Here is a 15,723-nt window from a genome sequence, read left to right on the forward strand (position 1 = left end):
AGAGAAAAGTAAATGACAATGACCTTATTAGGAGTAAACAAACAAACAAAAAAAGCAGACTTTTGGTTAATATAAATATTTACAGTCACCAGGATCTTAACTACCATTAGTAACAAAGTACTTGAGGCACCCCTTAGAACTCATCCAAAACGTATATCTCATGGCTGAAAACTACTGCATAAAGTTGTGGTTAAATAAAGACAATCCTGTTTGATGGCTTGCAGCAGCTGAGTGTGGGTGATGTTGCCTGAGGAGGATGTGCTGTTCCACAGGCCTCTTTTTTGAGATATTTATTATAGGCAACAAGCATGTACACACAAGCCAAGTGGAACGAGACAAGCAAAGAAAGCTATTAAGAGAAAAAAAGGAAATGAAACAAAGCAAAGTTAGAAAGGAATGAAGTCAGACCAAGTAATCTTTTTACCTCACACAGTGGCTTTAGTAACTGAAGAATTTCACTTTTTATGCTTCCACTATCCAAAAACGCACAAGTCAGTGACTTTATCCAAACATCATGATTTTCATTTTGAGGAATCCACAGGCTTGTATCATCCAAACCCTCTAAAGGGCTTTCTCTGTCAAGTCTGGGTACCTCTAAAAACTAGAAAGAAAATGATCAGAAAATAAAAATAAGGTAATCAGAAATACACTGGAAAACAAATATCTAAATATACACAAACCTGTTTCCAAGTAAAACTAAATATAGTTAAAACTAAATCTGGAGGCCAGGGTTACTTTTTAAATTTAAAATACATTTATGTTTATATGAGAGTTAGACTGGTATGGAAAAGAATTACTGGTCTAGCCCTAGCTGGGTTGGCCCAGTGGATAGAGCATTGCCCTGCGGACTGAAGGGTCCCGGGTTCGATTCCACTCAAGGGCATATTCCTGGGTTGCAGGGTCAATCCCCAGCAGGGGGCGTGCAGGAGGCAGCCAATCAATGATTCTCTCTCATCGTTGATGTTTCTATCTCTCTCTCTCCCCGTCTCTTCTCTGAAATCAATACAAAAATACATATTTTTTAAAGAATTACTGGTCTAGACAGTAGTAAGTTCATAGTAGTATATTATATGAATCACAAACTCTCTGCCTCATCTGTCTTACATACAAAACCAGTCCAAATCTACCACACAGAATTGATTTCAAAATGAAATAATATTATAAAATGTTCTAACTATAGTGTTTGACAGGTTACATTGCTAATTTTATTAATAGTTTAAATTACCATTAATTTCACTAATACTGAAGTTATATTTATGATAATATTTAAAAGCAGTATTTCAGCCCTGGCTGGGTGACTCTGTTGATTGGAGCATCATCCCTTATACCAAAAGGTTGTGGGTTCGATTCTAGGTCAGGGCACATACTTAGGTCTGGGTGCATGAGGGAGACAACTGATCGATGTTTCTCTCACATCAATGTTTCTTTTTCTAAAAATCAGTGAAAATATATCCTCAGGTGAGGACTAAAAAATAAAACAATAACAACAACAACAAAAAGGCACTACTTCAAATATTAAACGGGAATGTTCAAACTAAAGGAGAGCAAGAGTTCTTAAATATACTTCACAGAGTACTCCTGGTGGAATCTTATGATATCAACATGGAAAAAGGGAGACATTTATAGGTCATCTTATATTTCACTAGGGAACTGTATTACTTAAAACTTGCTATAGAAATAAATATTTAGTTGTTGATTTCAACACCTAATAACCACACCCAGGATCAATGGCTGTTATGAAATCTAAGTTAGGGGTGTGTTGTTGTTGTTTTTTAAATATATTTTATTGAATTTTTACAGAGAGGAAGGGAGAGGGATAGAGAGTTAGAAACATCGATGAGAGAAAAACATCGATCAGCTGCCTCCTACATACCCCCTACTGGGGATGTGCCCGCAACCAAGGTACATGCCCTTGACCAGAATCGAACCTGGGACCCTTCAGTCCGCAGGCCGATGCTCTATCCACTGAGCCAAACCAGTCAGGGCTAAGTTAGGGTTTTTTACTCCTAAGAAAAAAGGCCTATCACTAAGAACTTCTCCTAATCCCCCCAAAATCAATCATCACCTCTCTAGGCTATCTATAGCTCAACTGGAATTATTTCTAAAAGAGCTTAAATGTTAGTATAATACCATTTAAGCAATTTGATATTCCTATCCATAGAAAAAAAAAACACACAAAAAAAATTCTAGAATAGTGGGTACACAGTCAACATTTATTATTTGAAAGACCTTTTTCCTCGATGTTCTAAAAGGGTGTAGATAGATCAGCATGGGATCAGTAGTCGTCTTGTAAATCTCCCAGAAACTATGGCCAGTCTTTGTGGCTAAAATATTTTTCAAGCAGGTAACAGTAGCTGATCGCACTTTGACACTGAAAAACAGATATAATTCAAAAGCCTAAAAAACATATCAACTATTAAGCTTGATAAATGCTAAACAACATCCAATAAAAAAACAAAATTGAAATCTAAAATTTATATCATTAGGACAATTCTACACTTATTGGTAAATTTTACATCTATAAAATTATATTACATCACAGCCAAAATTACCAAAGGATTTTTAATATTCTTTCAGTAAACTTGAGTTACTAATCACTGCAATAGCTTTCTCTTCAATAAAATTTGTAGTATGACTACTAAATATAAAAGGACTCATAAAAATAAGTAAAATAATACCAACTAATAAAAATGAGCAATAAGAATGACAATAGTAATTCACCTGAGAAGACAATATTTTGATATTTTCTCTAAGAAATACAAATAATTTGGGATAAGGCAGAATGCTATTTCCGTCCAAATGATAAAATTATTACCTAGAACAATTTTAAACAAACGGTAAATACACACTTATTCTGACCAGAAGCTAGCTGAGAATCATTAGGTAACACATATAAAACCTCTAGTAACAATGTGAAGGGCCTTCTCTTTTGCAAAAAAAAAAAAAGGGGGGGGGGGGTGAGGGCTGCAATACAAGAGCACTGAAAATGAAACAGCTGACAAAAAATGTCATAAAGCCCAATACTGTAAAGGCCTAATTCCTTTTAGGTTTCTCAATTTAAGACATAAAAGCATAAATCATAAACTTGAATTAATCCTTCACTGCTCTCTATTTCCCTACATCTCCACAGCTAATTAAACAGCAAGTCCTGCTGGCTCTCTGTTAAAAACATACCCTGGCTCCATCCATTTCCCATCTCATCTCCATTACTGCCAACCTAATCTAAGTCACCATCATTTGTCCTCTGGACTACTAAACGTTTCAAAATAGGGCTTCCTGTTTCCACTTTTGCCCTATCATAATCCATTTGCCATATAAAAGTCAGAGTAAAAATGTAAGCATCATCATGATAGTACTTTGCTTATCACTCCATGGCTTTACATATTTCAAATAAAATCTAAATTTCTTATCGAAATTAGTTCTACCTTTCTAATTTCATTTCATGCCATCTCCTTCCACACCAGGTTTCCTTCTGTTTCTCAAACACACCAAGCTTATTTCCACTCTAGATATTCCCCATCTGGAATGTTTTATCCCTAATCATCTTACAGCTGATTCCTGATCATTCCAATCAGCAAATGACATTTCCTCAGCAAACCCACCATGACCTGGTATTCTGGGAATTCCTTGGTCAACATCCCCTCTGTAGAACTGAGAGTCCATAAATATGTAATGATAGTTTCCCTATTACAAAAAGATAGGGCCCTGGCTGGTGTGGCTCAGTTGGTTGAGTGTCATCCCATGCACCAAAAGGTCACTTGTTTGATTCCCAGTCGGGGTACATACCCAGTTTCAGATTTAATCCCTGGTGGGGTTGCATATGGGAGGCAAATGATTGATGTTTCTCTCTCTCTCTCTCTCTCTTTCTGCCCCTCTCCTTTCCTCTCTCTCTAAAAATAAAAACGTATTTAAAAAAAAGAAAGATAGGAACAACAAATTATACTTGTTCCCTAGATCTCTCAAGTTTAAGTCAAACCAATATCTGTGTACCCCTTTTCAGAAAAAATCAATTGCAAATTACTGTGTTACAAATGAAACACTTAATGCCTGCAACTTTTCTGTGGAAAATCTCTTCAAAACTGTGCCAGATGTAATCTGAAATATGTTCATACAATGAGATTAATTAATAAATGGATAGGAGAATGGCTAGATGTGACACAGCAAGTATAGTAGTAAAATAGTTATGACAGAACCTAGGAGAATCTAAGTGGTAAATATACGGGTGTTACTGCAAAATTCTTTCAACTTTGCTGTACATTTGAAAATTAGTATAATAAAATGTTTTGGGGAAAAGCACATCAGCCTTTTTATTGCAAAAACAACAACAAGAGAGAAAAATACATATCCATTAAATCAACAATGAAAACATGGCAGGTAGACATTACTGTCAATCATTTATTCCCCAAGAAACGGAGGGGGAGGGTTTGGAAGGAAACAGATGCAAAATACGTACTGACCTTAGATAGATGCCCCAGTTGTGGGCTAAAATCCTTTGATCCACACCCAAAAATTTGTGATGAGGTGCTCAAATATACCAAAAATAAATAAACAGATAAATGGGAAGGGGGGCAAAGAAAGCAAGCAACCATAATCTCATAACCAGCAAGCTGAAAAATCTGTTGCAATTTTGTTTTGCAGAGAATGGGTAAAAACTGTTTGATTAGCTTAATAATTTTTGAGTTATGAAATTTCTGCTCTATTATTTTTTTTAAAATATATTTTATTGATTTTCCCACAGAGAGGAAGGGAGAGGGACAGAGAGCTAGAAACATCGATGAGAGAGAAACATCGATCAGCTGCCTCCTGCACACACCCTACTGGGGATGTGCCCGCAACCAAGGTACATGCCCCTGACCGAAATCGAACCCGGGACCCCTCAGCCCGCAGGCCGACACTCTATCCACTGAGCCAAACCAGCCAGGGCTACAATTTATTATCTTTGTTGTTGTTTGTTAATCCTCACTGGAGGATATTTTTTCCATTGATTTTTATAGAGAGTGGAAGGGAGGGGGGAGGGAAGAGAAAAGCATCGAAGTGAAAGAGCCAACCAGGATGGGGAAGCTGCAATCCAGGTACGTGCCCTTGACAGGGAATCAAACCTGGGACCCTTCAGTGCTCGGGTCAACACTACAACCATTAAGCCATGAAGCCATGCTGGCGAGGGCTCTACAACTTCCTTTAAAAAGGACATAAATAGTCTAGCTGGGAAGAGTGACACCTTTGATTTTGACAAATATCCCAATATTTCATTTTGCATTCCCCTATCTTAATGTTCTATGTAGAACCACCTGGCAATTTTCTTATTATCTATTTGTCTAGTCTACTCTCACCAGAATTTCACATGGACATTGTCTAGTTCACCATATTAAATGCTTGGTACATAAAAGAGCTTCAGTAATTTCATGCATTAATAAAAATCCAACAATTTTCATTAAAATACTTGAGATTGAAAGAAAAGTATGACAACTTAAAAGAGAAAGCTTTAAAGTTATTGGAACTATTAATTTATGTGAAGAGAGAGTATCATTCTCCTTGAATGTCAGATTAAGTAAATGCTATCAGAAATAAAGTGTCATTAAGTACTCACCAATCTTCTACCAATGTGTTATTCAGGTAGGTCAGCATTACAAGTGTCCACTGAAGTTCTTTATCTTCAAATAACTCAAGGGCCTTAATATAAGATGTATCTTTACTATGTTGTATAGCTATCGTAGAAAAATCTACAGGACCCACTTCTCCCAAGCAGCTCCCGACAGCCTCTACATACAGAAATTACATTTCAGTAGAGTTATAGCTAAGAGATCATACATACAAAATTTCCTGAGTTCCAAAATATAATGTTACTCTGTCATCCTTCAAGAGTTCAGTTTCTCTCAAAGATTTGGAATAAATTAAAGCAGCAACAAAATATTATATCACTTTCTTTGCATATCATCCATGTGGGCAATAATTTTTCCTATAGAATCATATCCAAGAAATAGACTAGTCACAGAATATAGATATTAAGGATGAAAGTTTAAACATAGCTACTGCATGAGAGTATCAGCAGACTTTAAAACTTAAATTTTTTTTGATATTAAGTACATAAAGTTCACTAACCTTAAACACTCAGTTCAGCAAAAACTCACACATACACAAATGCGTGCATGCGCACACACATAATTCATTTTTTCTCATCTGTATTATCACTACCCAGATAAAGATAGAACGTTTTCAGCATGCCAAAGGACTCCCTCATGCTCCTTGCCAGTCATGGTGGAATTTATTAAAATATGTTCACAAATTCTCTGATAGTCCTCCTTTCAAAAGGTGAAGCCTAATTTATGTTGGGTTGTGCTTAGTGACTGGCTTCTAACAAAGAGAATGTGTACAAGTTTTCCATCTCCTTGACTAAGTTTATCTGCACATATTTAATTCTTAGACACTATTACAAATGAAATTATAAATGAAGTAGAATTTCCTTTTTAGATTGTTCACTGCTGGTGTACATAAACACTACTAAATTTTGTGTGTTGCCCTTGTATCCTAGAACTTTGCTAAATTCATTTATCTCTATTATAGTAGCTTTCTTATAGATTCTCTGGGATCATATACATATATTATTACGTCATCTGTGAATAGATATCATTTTCCTTCTTTCTTTCCAATTTGAATAATTTTTATCTCTTTTTCTTGTCTAATTGCTCTGGCTATAGCAGTGGTAAAAGTGGGCAACCTTTCTCGTTCTTGATTTGAGGGAGAAAACCATCAATCTCTTACATTAAGTATGATGTTAGTCATGGGTACAAAGATTTTATGCTACACAGGAAAGCCACTTACGGTTCTTGCAGTAAATGAGATTTATCCCCAGAGCCAGTATTACTATGGACAAAGGGGTAAATTCCTTGGTTAAAGAAAAATTCTAGGACGCTGAGAGGTTCTGTTTCTTAGTCTGGGTGCTAGATGTACAGGTGTGTATTCTTCTTATAAAAATTCTTCAAGTTATATGCTTATGATCTGTACAATTTACTAATGTAAGATATATTTCAATTAAAAATTTATCAAAAAATGTTAAGTACCCTAGATATTAGGCTCCCGATGAGAAGTTAAAAAAGACTCCATTGAAAGATAGTAAGATGTATGAAACAGCTATTATTCCTCCCACTTCTTACTGGAAGCAATGCCGTCATGAGGACTTCAAGCTGGTTTTAATGTGACTTTTCCCTCCTGTAAGCACCAAACCTAAACAGCTACACTCTAGACATGATATTGGCTATTTATCTTACATCAGGTTTCCTCCAAATGGTGATAGTAAAGGACTTGAATATGGTTTTAATATGTGACTTTAGTCCAGCACTCCAAATCCTCATTCTTATTTCAGTTATATAAGAAAGATATTAAGTACCAGTCATTTATAATATACATCAATTTATCTTCAACTTCACTACAAATAGGTATATCTGACTTTCCTAAATATTTACAAAACATTTTCAAATTCACAGTTATAAATGTGTAAATAACTAACTTTTACTTTATGCATAAAGTAAAAAGTAAATGAATGTCTAAGGAAGAAAATATAAAAGGAGGGCAGCTTAGGGACGCTTGAGCTAAATAGAAATATTACTTAGCTAGCATCTTACATTTCCCCAATACCTCAAATGATAAACTTTTACTGATTTTGAAAATTATAAAGATGTCCACTCAAACAAAAAACTCAGAGTCATTCAGCCAAATAGTTACCTAAAACTTCTCTTTCACCAGTGTGATTTAACGCCATCTTAGATAACTGTAACAAGCTGACAACCAGCTTCACCATTATGCCATCTTGTGGGTTACCTAGAAGCAGTTTTGGAAAAAACATTAAACTATAATGGAAACAACACTTTTCTTTATGATATTACATTTTATATATTTAAATTATCTGACTAGAAAACTTTTATAAAGTTTTTTGAAAAGGTTTTAAATCATGAGCACTTCAAAAAATATTAAGTGATAACCAAACTATTCTCTGACCACAATGCTCTGAAATTAGAAATCAACTGCAAAAAGGAAGTGGAAAAAAATACAAATATGTGGAGGTTAAAAAACATGCTACTGAAAAACCGACTGGGTCAAAGAAGAAATAAAATGTGAGATAAAAAGATATAGAAAGACAAATGAGAATGACAATATGACATATCAAATTTTGGGATACTGCAAATGTGGTAATAAGAGGGAAGTTTATATCATTACAGGCCAATATCAAGAAACAAAAAAAATCCCAAGTAAACACATAACACTGCATATAAAGAACTAGAAGAAGAAGAAAAGCAGCCCGAAGTAAGCAGAAGAAAGAAAATAATAAAAATTACAGCAGAATTAAATAAAATAGAGAGCTAAAGGACTATACAAAAATATTTATGCAAAGAGCTGGTTCTTTGAAAGATTAAAAAAATTGACAAACATCTGGCTATACTCAATAGAGAAAAGATAAGTAAATAAAATAGAAAAGAGACGTTACTACAGATACCACAGATATACAAAGGATCATTCAAGAACATTATGAAAGAATATGACACCTAATTCAATAACCAAGAGGAAATGTATAAATTCCAACCTTCCTAGACTGAATAAATAAATAACCTTCCTAGACTGAATCACGAAGAACTGGAAAATCTAAACAGACCAATCAATAATGAGGAAATTGAAACAACCATCAAAAACCTCCCAAAAACCGTGGTCGAGATTTGACCTATGAACTAGGAAGTCAAGGTTCAATTCCTGATGAGGGCATATGCTCGGCTGTGGGCTCAATCCCCAATAGGGGGTATGCAGGAGGCAGCCGATCAATGATTCTCCCTCATTATTGATGTTTCTCTCTCTCTTTCTCCCTTCCTCTCTCTGAAATCAATGAGAAAAAAATATATTTTTTTAAAAAAACAACTCCCAAAACGTCAAAAGCCCAAGACCAGATGGCTTCATTAGTGAATTCTACCATACATTCAAAGACTGGATCCCTATCCTTCTCAAACTCTTCCAAAAATTTGAAGAAGCTTCCTAACTCATTTTATGTGGTCAACATAACCCTACTACCAAAACCTTGCAAGGATAACCCACGCAAAAAAGAGAAATACAGACCAATATCTCTGATGAATACAGATGCAAAAATTGTAAACAAAACCCTAACAAATCAAATACAATGATACATTAAAAACATAATACATCACGATGAAGTGGGGTTCATTTCAGAGGCACAAGGATGGTTCAACATATGCAAATAAATCAATGTGATATACCAAATTAACAAAATAAAAGATAAAAATCATATGATCATATCAATAGATGAAGAAAAAGCACATGACATGACACAACACTTATTTATAATTAAAACAATAAAATGAGTATAGAGAGAAAGTACATAATAAAGTACATAATAAAGGCCTTATATAATAAACCCTTAGTTAATACCATACTCAATGGTGAAAAACTGAAAGCTTTTCCTCTAAGATCAGGAACAAGATAAGGATGTCCACTCTCATCACTCTTATTCAACACAGTACTGGAAGTCCTAGCCAGAGAAATCAGGCAAGAGAAAGAAATAAAAGGCATCTACATTGGGAATGTGAAAGTAAACTTGTCACTTTTTACAGATGACATAGTTCTTTATATGGAAAACCCTAACAATTCCACCAAAAAAGAAGCTATTAGAAACCAATACAGTAAAGTTGAAAGATACAAAATAAATGTACAAAAATCCATTGCATTCTTACATGCTAATAATATTTCAGAAAAAGAAAGGAAAAAGATTCTTTTTGCAATTGCAAAATAATAAAATACCTAGGAATAAACTTGAAGGGTGTGAAGGACCTATATACTAAAAATTACAAAGCATTATTAAAAGAGATTGAAAAAGCCACAACAACATAGAAAGATATTCCCATGTTCATGGGCTGGAAAAATCAACATAGTTAAAACGGCCATATTACTCGAAGCCATATATAGATTTAATGCAATTCCCATCAAAATCCCAATGTCTTTTTTTCTAAAGAAACGGAACAGAAAGTCATCAGATTTGTATGAACCCACAAAATACCCTGAATAGCCAACACAATCCTGAGAAAAAAGAACAAAGCTGGAATATCACATTCCCTGACTGCCAATTATACTACAAAGCAACAAGATTCAAAACAGCATGCTATTGACAGAAAAACAGACACACAGACCAATGGAATAGAATTGAGAGCCCAAAAATAAATCCACATGTATATGGTCAAATAATTTTCAACAAAGAAGCCCAAAAACACACAATGGAGAAAAGAAAGCCTCTTCAATAAGTGGTGCTAGGAAAATTGGAAAGCCACATGCAAAAGAATGAAACTAAACTACTGTTTCTCTCCTTATACTAAAGTTATGGACTTTGGTCTTAGAGAGAATTTGGAGCATTTGACCCAGAAGGCAAGGGAAGTGAAAAAAAAATTTTTTTAATGGGGTTATATCAAACTAAAGAGATTCTGTACAGCAAAAGAAACCACCAATAAGACAAAAAGGCAACCAACAGAATGGGAGAAGATATTTGAAAACAACAGCTCTGACAAGGGGTTAATATTCAAAATATATAGAGAACTCACACCACTCAACAACAAAAAACAAGCTCTGCTCAGCCACAAGCCTGGCTGATGGCTGCCAGTACAGCGGTGGTGATGGGAGCCTCTCCCGCCTCCTCTGCAGCTGGGCCTGCTCCCGCTTGCAAGTGGACACTGTGGGAGCACATTGACCACCAGGGGGAAGCTCCTGCATTGAGCGTCTGTCCCCCGGTGGTCAGTGAGTGTCATAGTGACCAGTCATTCCCAGTCGCTCTGCTGTTAGGGTCAATTTGCATATTACCCTTTAATTATATAGGATAGAGGCCTGGTGCATGGGTGGGGGCTGGCTGGTTTGCCCTGAAGGGTGTCCCAGATCAGGGTGGGGGTCCCGCTGGGGTGCCTAGCTAGCCTGGGTGAGGGGCTGAGGGCCGTTTTCAGACTGGCTACACCCCCTTCAGGGTGGAGGGTCCTGCTGGGGTCCCTGGCTAGCCTGGGTGAGGGGATGATGGCTGTTTGCATGCTGGCCACAGCCCCCAGCCATCCAAGCTCCCAATGGAGGCTGGCTGAAAGCAGGTATCTGGGATTTATTTAGCTTCTATAATTGAAACTTTGTTGCCTTTTGCGTAGGCCACAGCCGGCCAGAGCAGGCGAGAAGCTTGGCTTCCTCCATCGCCAGGGCAACCAAGCCTCCTGCTTGCTCCAGCTCCGTGGCTGCCAGCTGCCACCTTGATTGGATTAATTTGCATATAGTCACTCTGATTGTCTGGTGGGTGTGGCTTGGGTGTAGCAAAGGTACGGTCAATTAGCCTATTTGTCTTTAATTAATGTAGAAGTTTTAGACCAAAAATAAAAAGAAATTGGAGTAGTAGGCAGACACACCTTGTATGCCTGGCTCTAAAAAATTCATGTCTCTTTTAGGCAGCAGGAAGTTAACCGTTTTTTTTAAAGAAATATATTTTTTGATTTCAGAGAGGAAGGGATAGGGAAAGAGAGATGGAAACATCAATGCTGAGAGAATAATTGATCGGCTGCCTCCTGCATACCCCCACTGGGGATCGAGCTCGCAACCCGGGCGTGTGCCCTTGACTGGAATTGAACCCAGGAACATTCAGTCCACAGGCCGACACTCTATCCACTGAGCCAAACCAGCTAGGGAGAGTTAACCTTTTTTAAACAATGAAATAACATGATCATGTTTGGGTTTAGAGAAATCATTCTGGCAGAGGTATAGAGGATGGATAAAGTGGGAGTAGTTCAAGGTCAGAAGACCATTAGGAAGTCTTTTATAGTTAGATGAGAAATGATGAAAGTCTGAACTAAATGATGAGAATCTAAGTCCACGGCAATTAAACCAACAGCAAGAATTTATAAAAGATTCTTTCAAAAAGGAATAGGTACAAATAACCCACGTCATTAAAATTAGTACCTTGAGAGGCTCTCATGAGCTCCACCATCTGATCTTTATGTTGTTCTAGCTGTCTTCGAAGATCCTTCAATCCTTCAAGCCTTGTCAATGGAAGTGCATCATAAACACTTACTGAGAGAAAATGGTTAATTTCCTAAAAGAGAAAATTTGTTAAAAATGGAATTGCTTTTGACATGTATTGGTTAAGTCTGTGAAATAAAGCTTGAAAAAAAAAATTAGTAAGTGCCTTTTATAGACACTGACTCATCTCACTATTACTACCAAACAAGTTAGAAGTAAATTATTTCCTCTATTTCAAACCCTATAATGTTTTAATTTAAATTCTAATAGATTCCCTCACGATATAACAGTTAGATTGCAAGATTATAGCATACTCAATTGGAAAAGAAAGCTTAAATTTCTACTCACTTAGTACTGTAACTAGTTTTAGACTTTAATATATTTACCTATATTTTCATATTGATATACAGCAAAATACAGAGCATCATTTTTAAATTATAATAAGATTTATAAGGAAAAATGTATCTGGACATACTTTTGAAGTTTATAAAGATTAAGACAGAACTAAAATTTGGAAAACTCTTTAATTCAAACATTAAATTGTCCCTCAAAGAATCAGGCAGTAATTTTGAGATATTAAAAGAGTTTATGCACATGGAATACTATGCTGCTGTAAAAAAGAAGGAATTCGTATCATTTGCAACAGTATAAATGGAACTGGAGAGCATTATGCTAAGTGAAATAAGCCAGTCAATGAAAGAAAAATACCACATGATCTCACTCATTTATGGATAATAAAGACCATTATAAACTGATGAACAAAAATAGATACAGAGGCAGAGCAGCATCGAACAGACTGTCAAACTACAGCAGGAAGGCCAGGGAGGGTTGAGGGGGGTGGGTAAGAGATTAACTGAAGGACTTGTATGCATACATATAAGCATAACCAATGGACACAAGACACTGGGGGGTAGGGGTGGCTGGGGGAAGGTCAAGGGGGAAAAAAAGGAGACATATGTACTACTCTTTGTAATATTTTATGCAATAAAACAAAATTTAAAAAAAATAGAGTTTATGCATATGAAAATCAAGCATATGTTATATCTCATCAATATTTAAATTAAATGTTTACAAAAAAACTTTCATATTTATACTTTCACTGCAATGCAAGAGGATATATTAAGATTCAGTTTTTATTTTAGAGGTTTGTTCTCACGCTATATTTTTATCATAATTTTTTAAAAACATTCAATTTTTCACATTTAAAGCATTATAGTTTTCAAAAGGTACTACTTTCTATCCTTTCTAATATAAAATAGTTAGATGATGGAATAATTATTACCTCCAAGAGTGAAAAGGATCCTCTACTGTACTTGATTTTCTGTTGAGTAATACGCAAATCCTTAAAGACAACATGGTCGGGAAAAGGATCTAAAAGTTTAATCATCATATAGAGGTTTTCATTGTCCTTGTTATCTATCACTAAGTATTTCAACAAGTCCAATACCTAAACATAATTTAAAAAAAAAATGAAAGGGGACAAATGACTTAATTATATTTTAAAGTAAAATAACCAAACCCATTGTAATAAATAACAACTTTGCTAACCTAATTCAGATAAACTATCCTAATTACTTCTAAGGACCCCAGCTATTTCAATGCTTTAAAGTAATTCAACAAACCGTTAAAGTGCTTTCAAATAATTCAACAAATCATTGAAGTATTTCTACAGGATGGGCCCTGAAGTATAAAAATGCCAATGTTATAGAAACATTTTATATAAGTAACTAGAGGCCTAGTGCACGAAATTCGTGCACTTGCGGGGGGGGGGGGGGGGGTTCCCCTCTGCCTGGCCTGCACCCTCTCGCAGTCCGGGAGCCCTCGGGGGGTGTCCGACTGCTGTGACCCTGGCTTCTGGCTGAGTGGCGCTCCCCCTGTGGGAGCGCACTGACCACCAAGGGGCAGCTCCTGTGTTGAGCGTCTGCCCCCTGATGGTCAAAGAACGTCATAGCGACCAGTCATTCCATCATTCAGTTGATTTGCATATTAGCCTTTTATTATATAGGATTTTCATTAAAATTAAGAATTATACCAAGTAAACATGAAATATTCAGCTCCTTTCATGAATAATTTATACGTGTAATTCAAATATCATTTTGAAAATGGATTATGAAATTACCTGCTCCTGAATTTCCATCTGACTATCCACAAGGGGTATCAGTGTACCAACAATAACATGAAGATGATTTTCTAAAGCATCCTTACAGCAAGTCACTGCGGTGCGGCAAATGTGGCTTAACAGATCACAACAAAGGGAGAAGCTACGCAATGACACATCCATAAAACGAGAAGGCCTGTTATGGGGGGGAGAACAGTTAACTTCTAGGCAACTAGTTTGATATAAACTCATTCTATCATCACTTTTAGTCAGCAGCTCAAATTATGTTATGGCTTAACATAAAAGTCACTTTCATATCCAAATCCTTAAACCAAAAAAGAGAAGTGGCATCAGCAAAATGGTGGAGTAGGCAGCTCCAATCTCTCCTGAGACACTGAAAAACAAGAACCATGAGTTTGTTTCTGTTTTGTTTGTTTATTTGTTAGATTTCACATATAAGTGAAATCATTTGTCTTCTTCTGTCTGACTTATTTCACTTAGTATAATACCCTCTAGGTTCATCTATGTTGTCACAAATAGAAAGATTTCATTCTTTTTTACAGCTGAGTAAGGTTCCTGTGTGTGTGTGTGTGTGTGTGTGTACCACACTGTCTTTGTCTAGTCATCTATTGATGGGCACTTAGGTTGTTTCTATATCTTGGCTATTGGAAATAATGCTGTAATGAATATAGGGATGGATATATCTTTTCGAATTACTGTTTTGGATTTTTTCAGATATTCAGAAGTGGAATTGCTGGATCATAAGGCATTTCTATTTTGAATTTTTTAAGGAACCTCCACACTGTTTTCCATTGTAGCTGTACCAATTTACAATCCCACTAACAGAAACAAACTCATAGATACAGAGAACAAATTGATGGTGGCCAGATGGAATGGATAATAGAGGAATGGGTGAAAAGGTGAAAGGAATTAGGAAATACAGATTTCCAGTTATAAAAATAGTCATGATGATGTTAGGTGCAGCATAGGAAATATAGTCAATAATACTGCATTACCTTTACTAGTATATTGTAAACCTTTTGTAGTATATTTAATTTTAATATTATATTTAGTAATTTATGTAGTATATTATAAACCCTTTATATTTATAAATGTCCAATCACTACGTTGTACTATGTGAAACTAATGTAATATTGTCTATAAACTGTAATTTTAAAATAAATTTTAAAAAAGTTTAATAAGGAATGCAGCAGCGCCCTAGCCAGTTTGGCTCAGCAGATAGAGCACTGGACTGTGGATTGAAGGGTCCTGGGTTCAATTCTGGTCAAGGGCACATGCCCGGGTTGTGGGCTCAATCCTCAGTAGGAGGTTTGCAGGAGGCAGCCCATCAATTATTCTCTTCCACCAGTGATGTTTCTATCTCTCTCTCCCTTTCTCTCTAAAATCAATAAAATATTTTTTTTAAAAAAGAATGTAGCAGCTCTACAGCTTGTCATGAAAAGATCTCCAAGAATAGTATAAAATAAAAACCATTTGTATCAAACAGCCAATTTTTAAAAAAAGAATTATCAGTACTTTGTTAGAACTCTTGTAAACAGTCAAAGGTTTACAGCAATCAAACAAACTCTTCACCAAGA

At 35.8% G+C, this 15,723-nt stretch overlaps 1 protein-coding gene across 4 annotated transcripts in view; it reads right to left on the reverse strand.

The window, feature by feature from the left end:
* The window catches only part of ATM (ATM serine/threonine kinase), a 126,761-nt gene that overhangs the window by 52,137 nt on the left and 58,901 nt on the right, over window positions 1–15,723 (reverse strand). For all 4 annotated transcript variants that reach the window (XR_011472865.1, XM_070425974.1, XM_070425973.1 and 1 more), the window contains 7 exons: window positions 14,147–14,321; window positions 13,310–13,474; window positions 11,968–12,100; window positions 7,720–7,815; window positions 5,588–5,759; window positions 2,230–2,371; window positions 425–601 (listed from right to left, as the gene is read on the reverse strand). Coding sequence is in view for 3 of the 4 variants with exons in the window: in XM_070425974.1 (XP_070282075.1) it covers window positions 425–601; window positions 2,230–2,371; window positions 5,588–5,759; window positions 7,720–7,815; window positions 11,968–12,100; window positions 13,310–13,474; window positions 14,147–14,321 (1,060 nt within the window). In the remaining variant the exon portion in view is untranslated. The remainder of the gene's footprint in view (window positions 1–424; window positions 602–2,229; window positions 2,372–5,587; window positions 5,760–7,719; window positions 7,816–11,967; window positions 12,101–13,309; window positions 13,475–14,146; window positions 14,322–15,723) is intronic.

This window comes from Myotis yumanensis, unplaced genomic scaffold, assembly GCF_028538775.1.
Source record: "Myotis yumanensis isolate MYYU_CA2020_CCGP unplaced genomic scaffold, mMyoYum1.0.hap1 SCAF_10, whole genome shotgun sequence".
NCBI lineage: Eukaryota > Metazoa > Chordata > Mammalia > Chiroptera > Vespertilionidae > Myotis > Myotis yumanensis.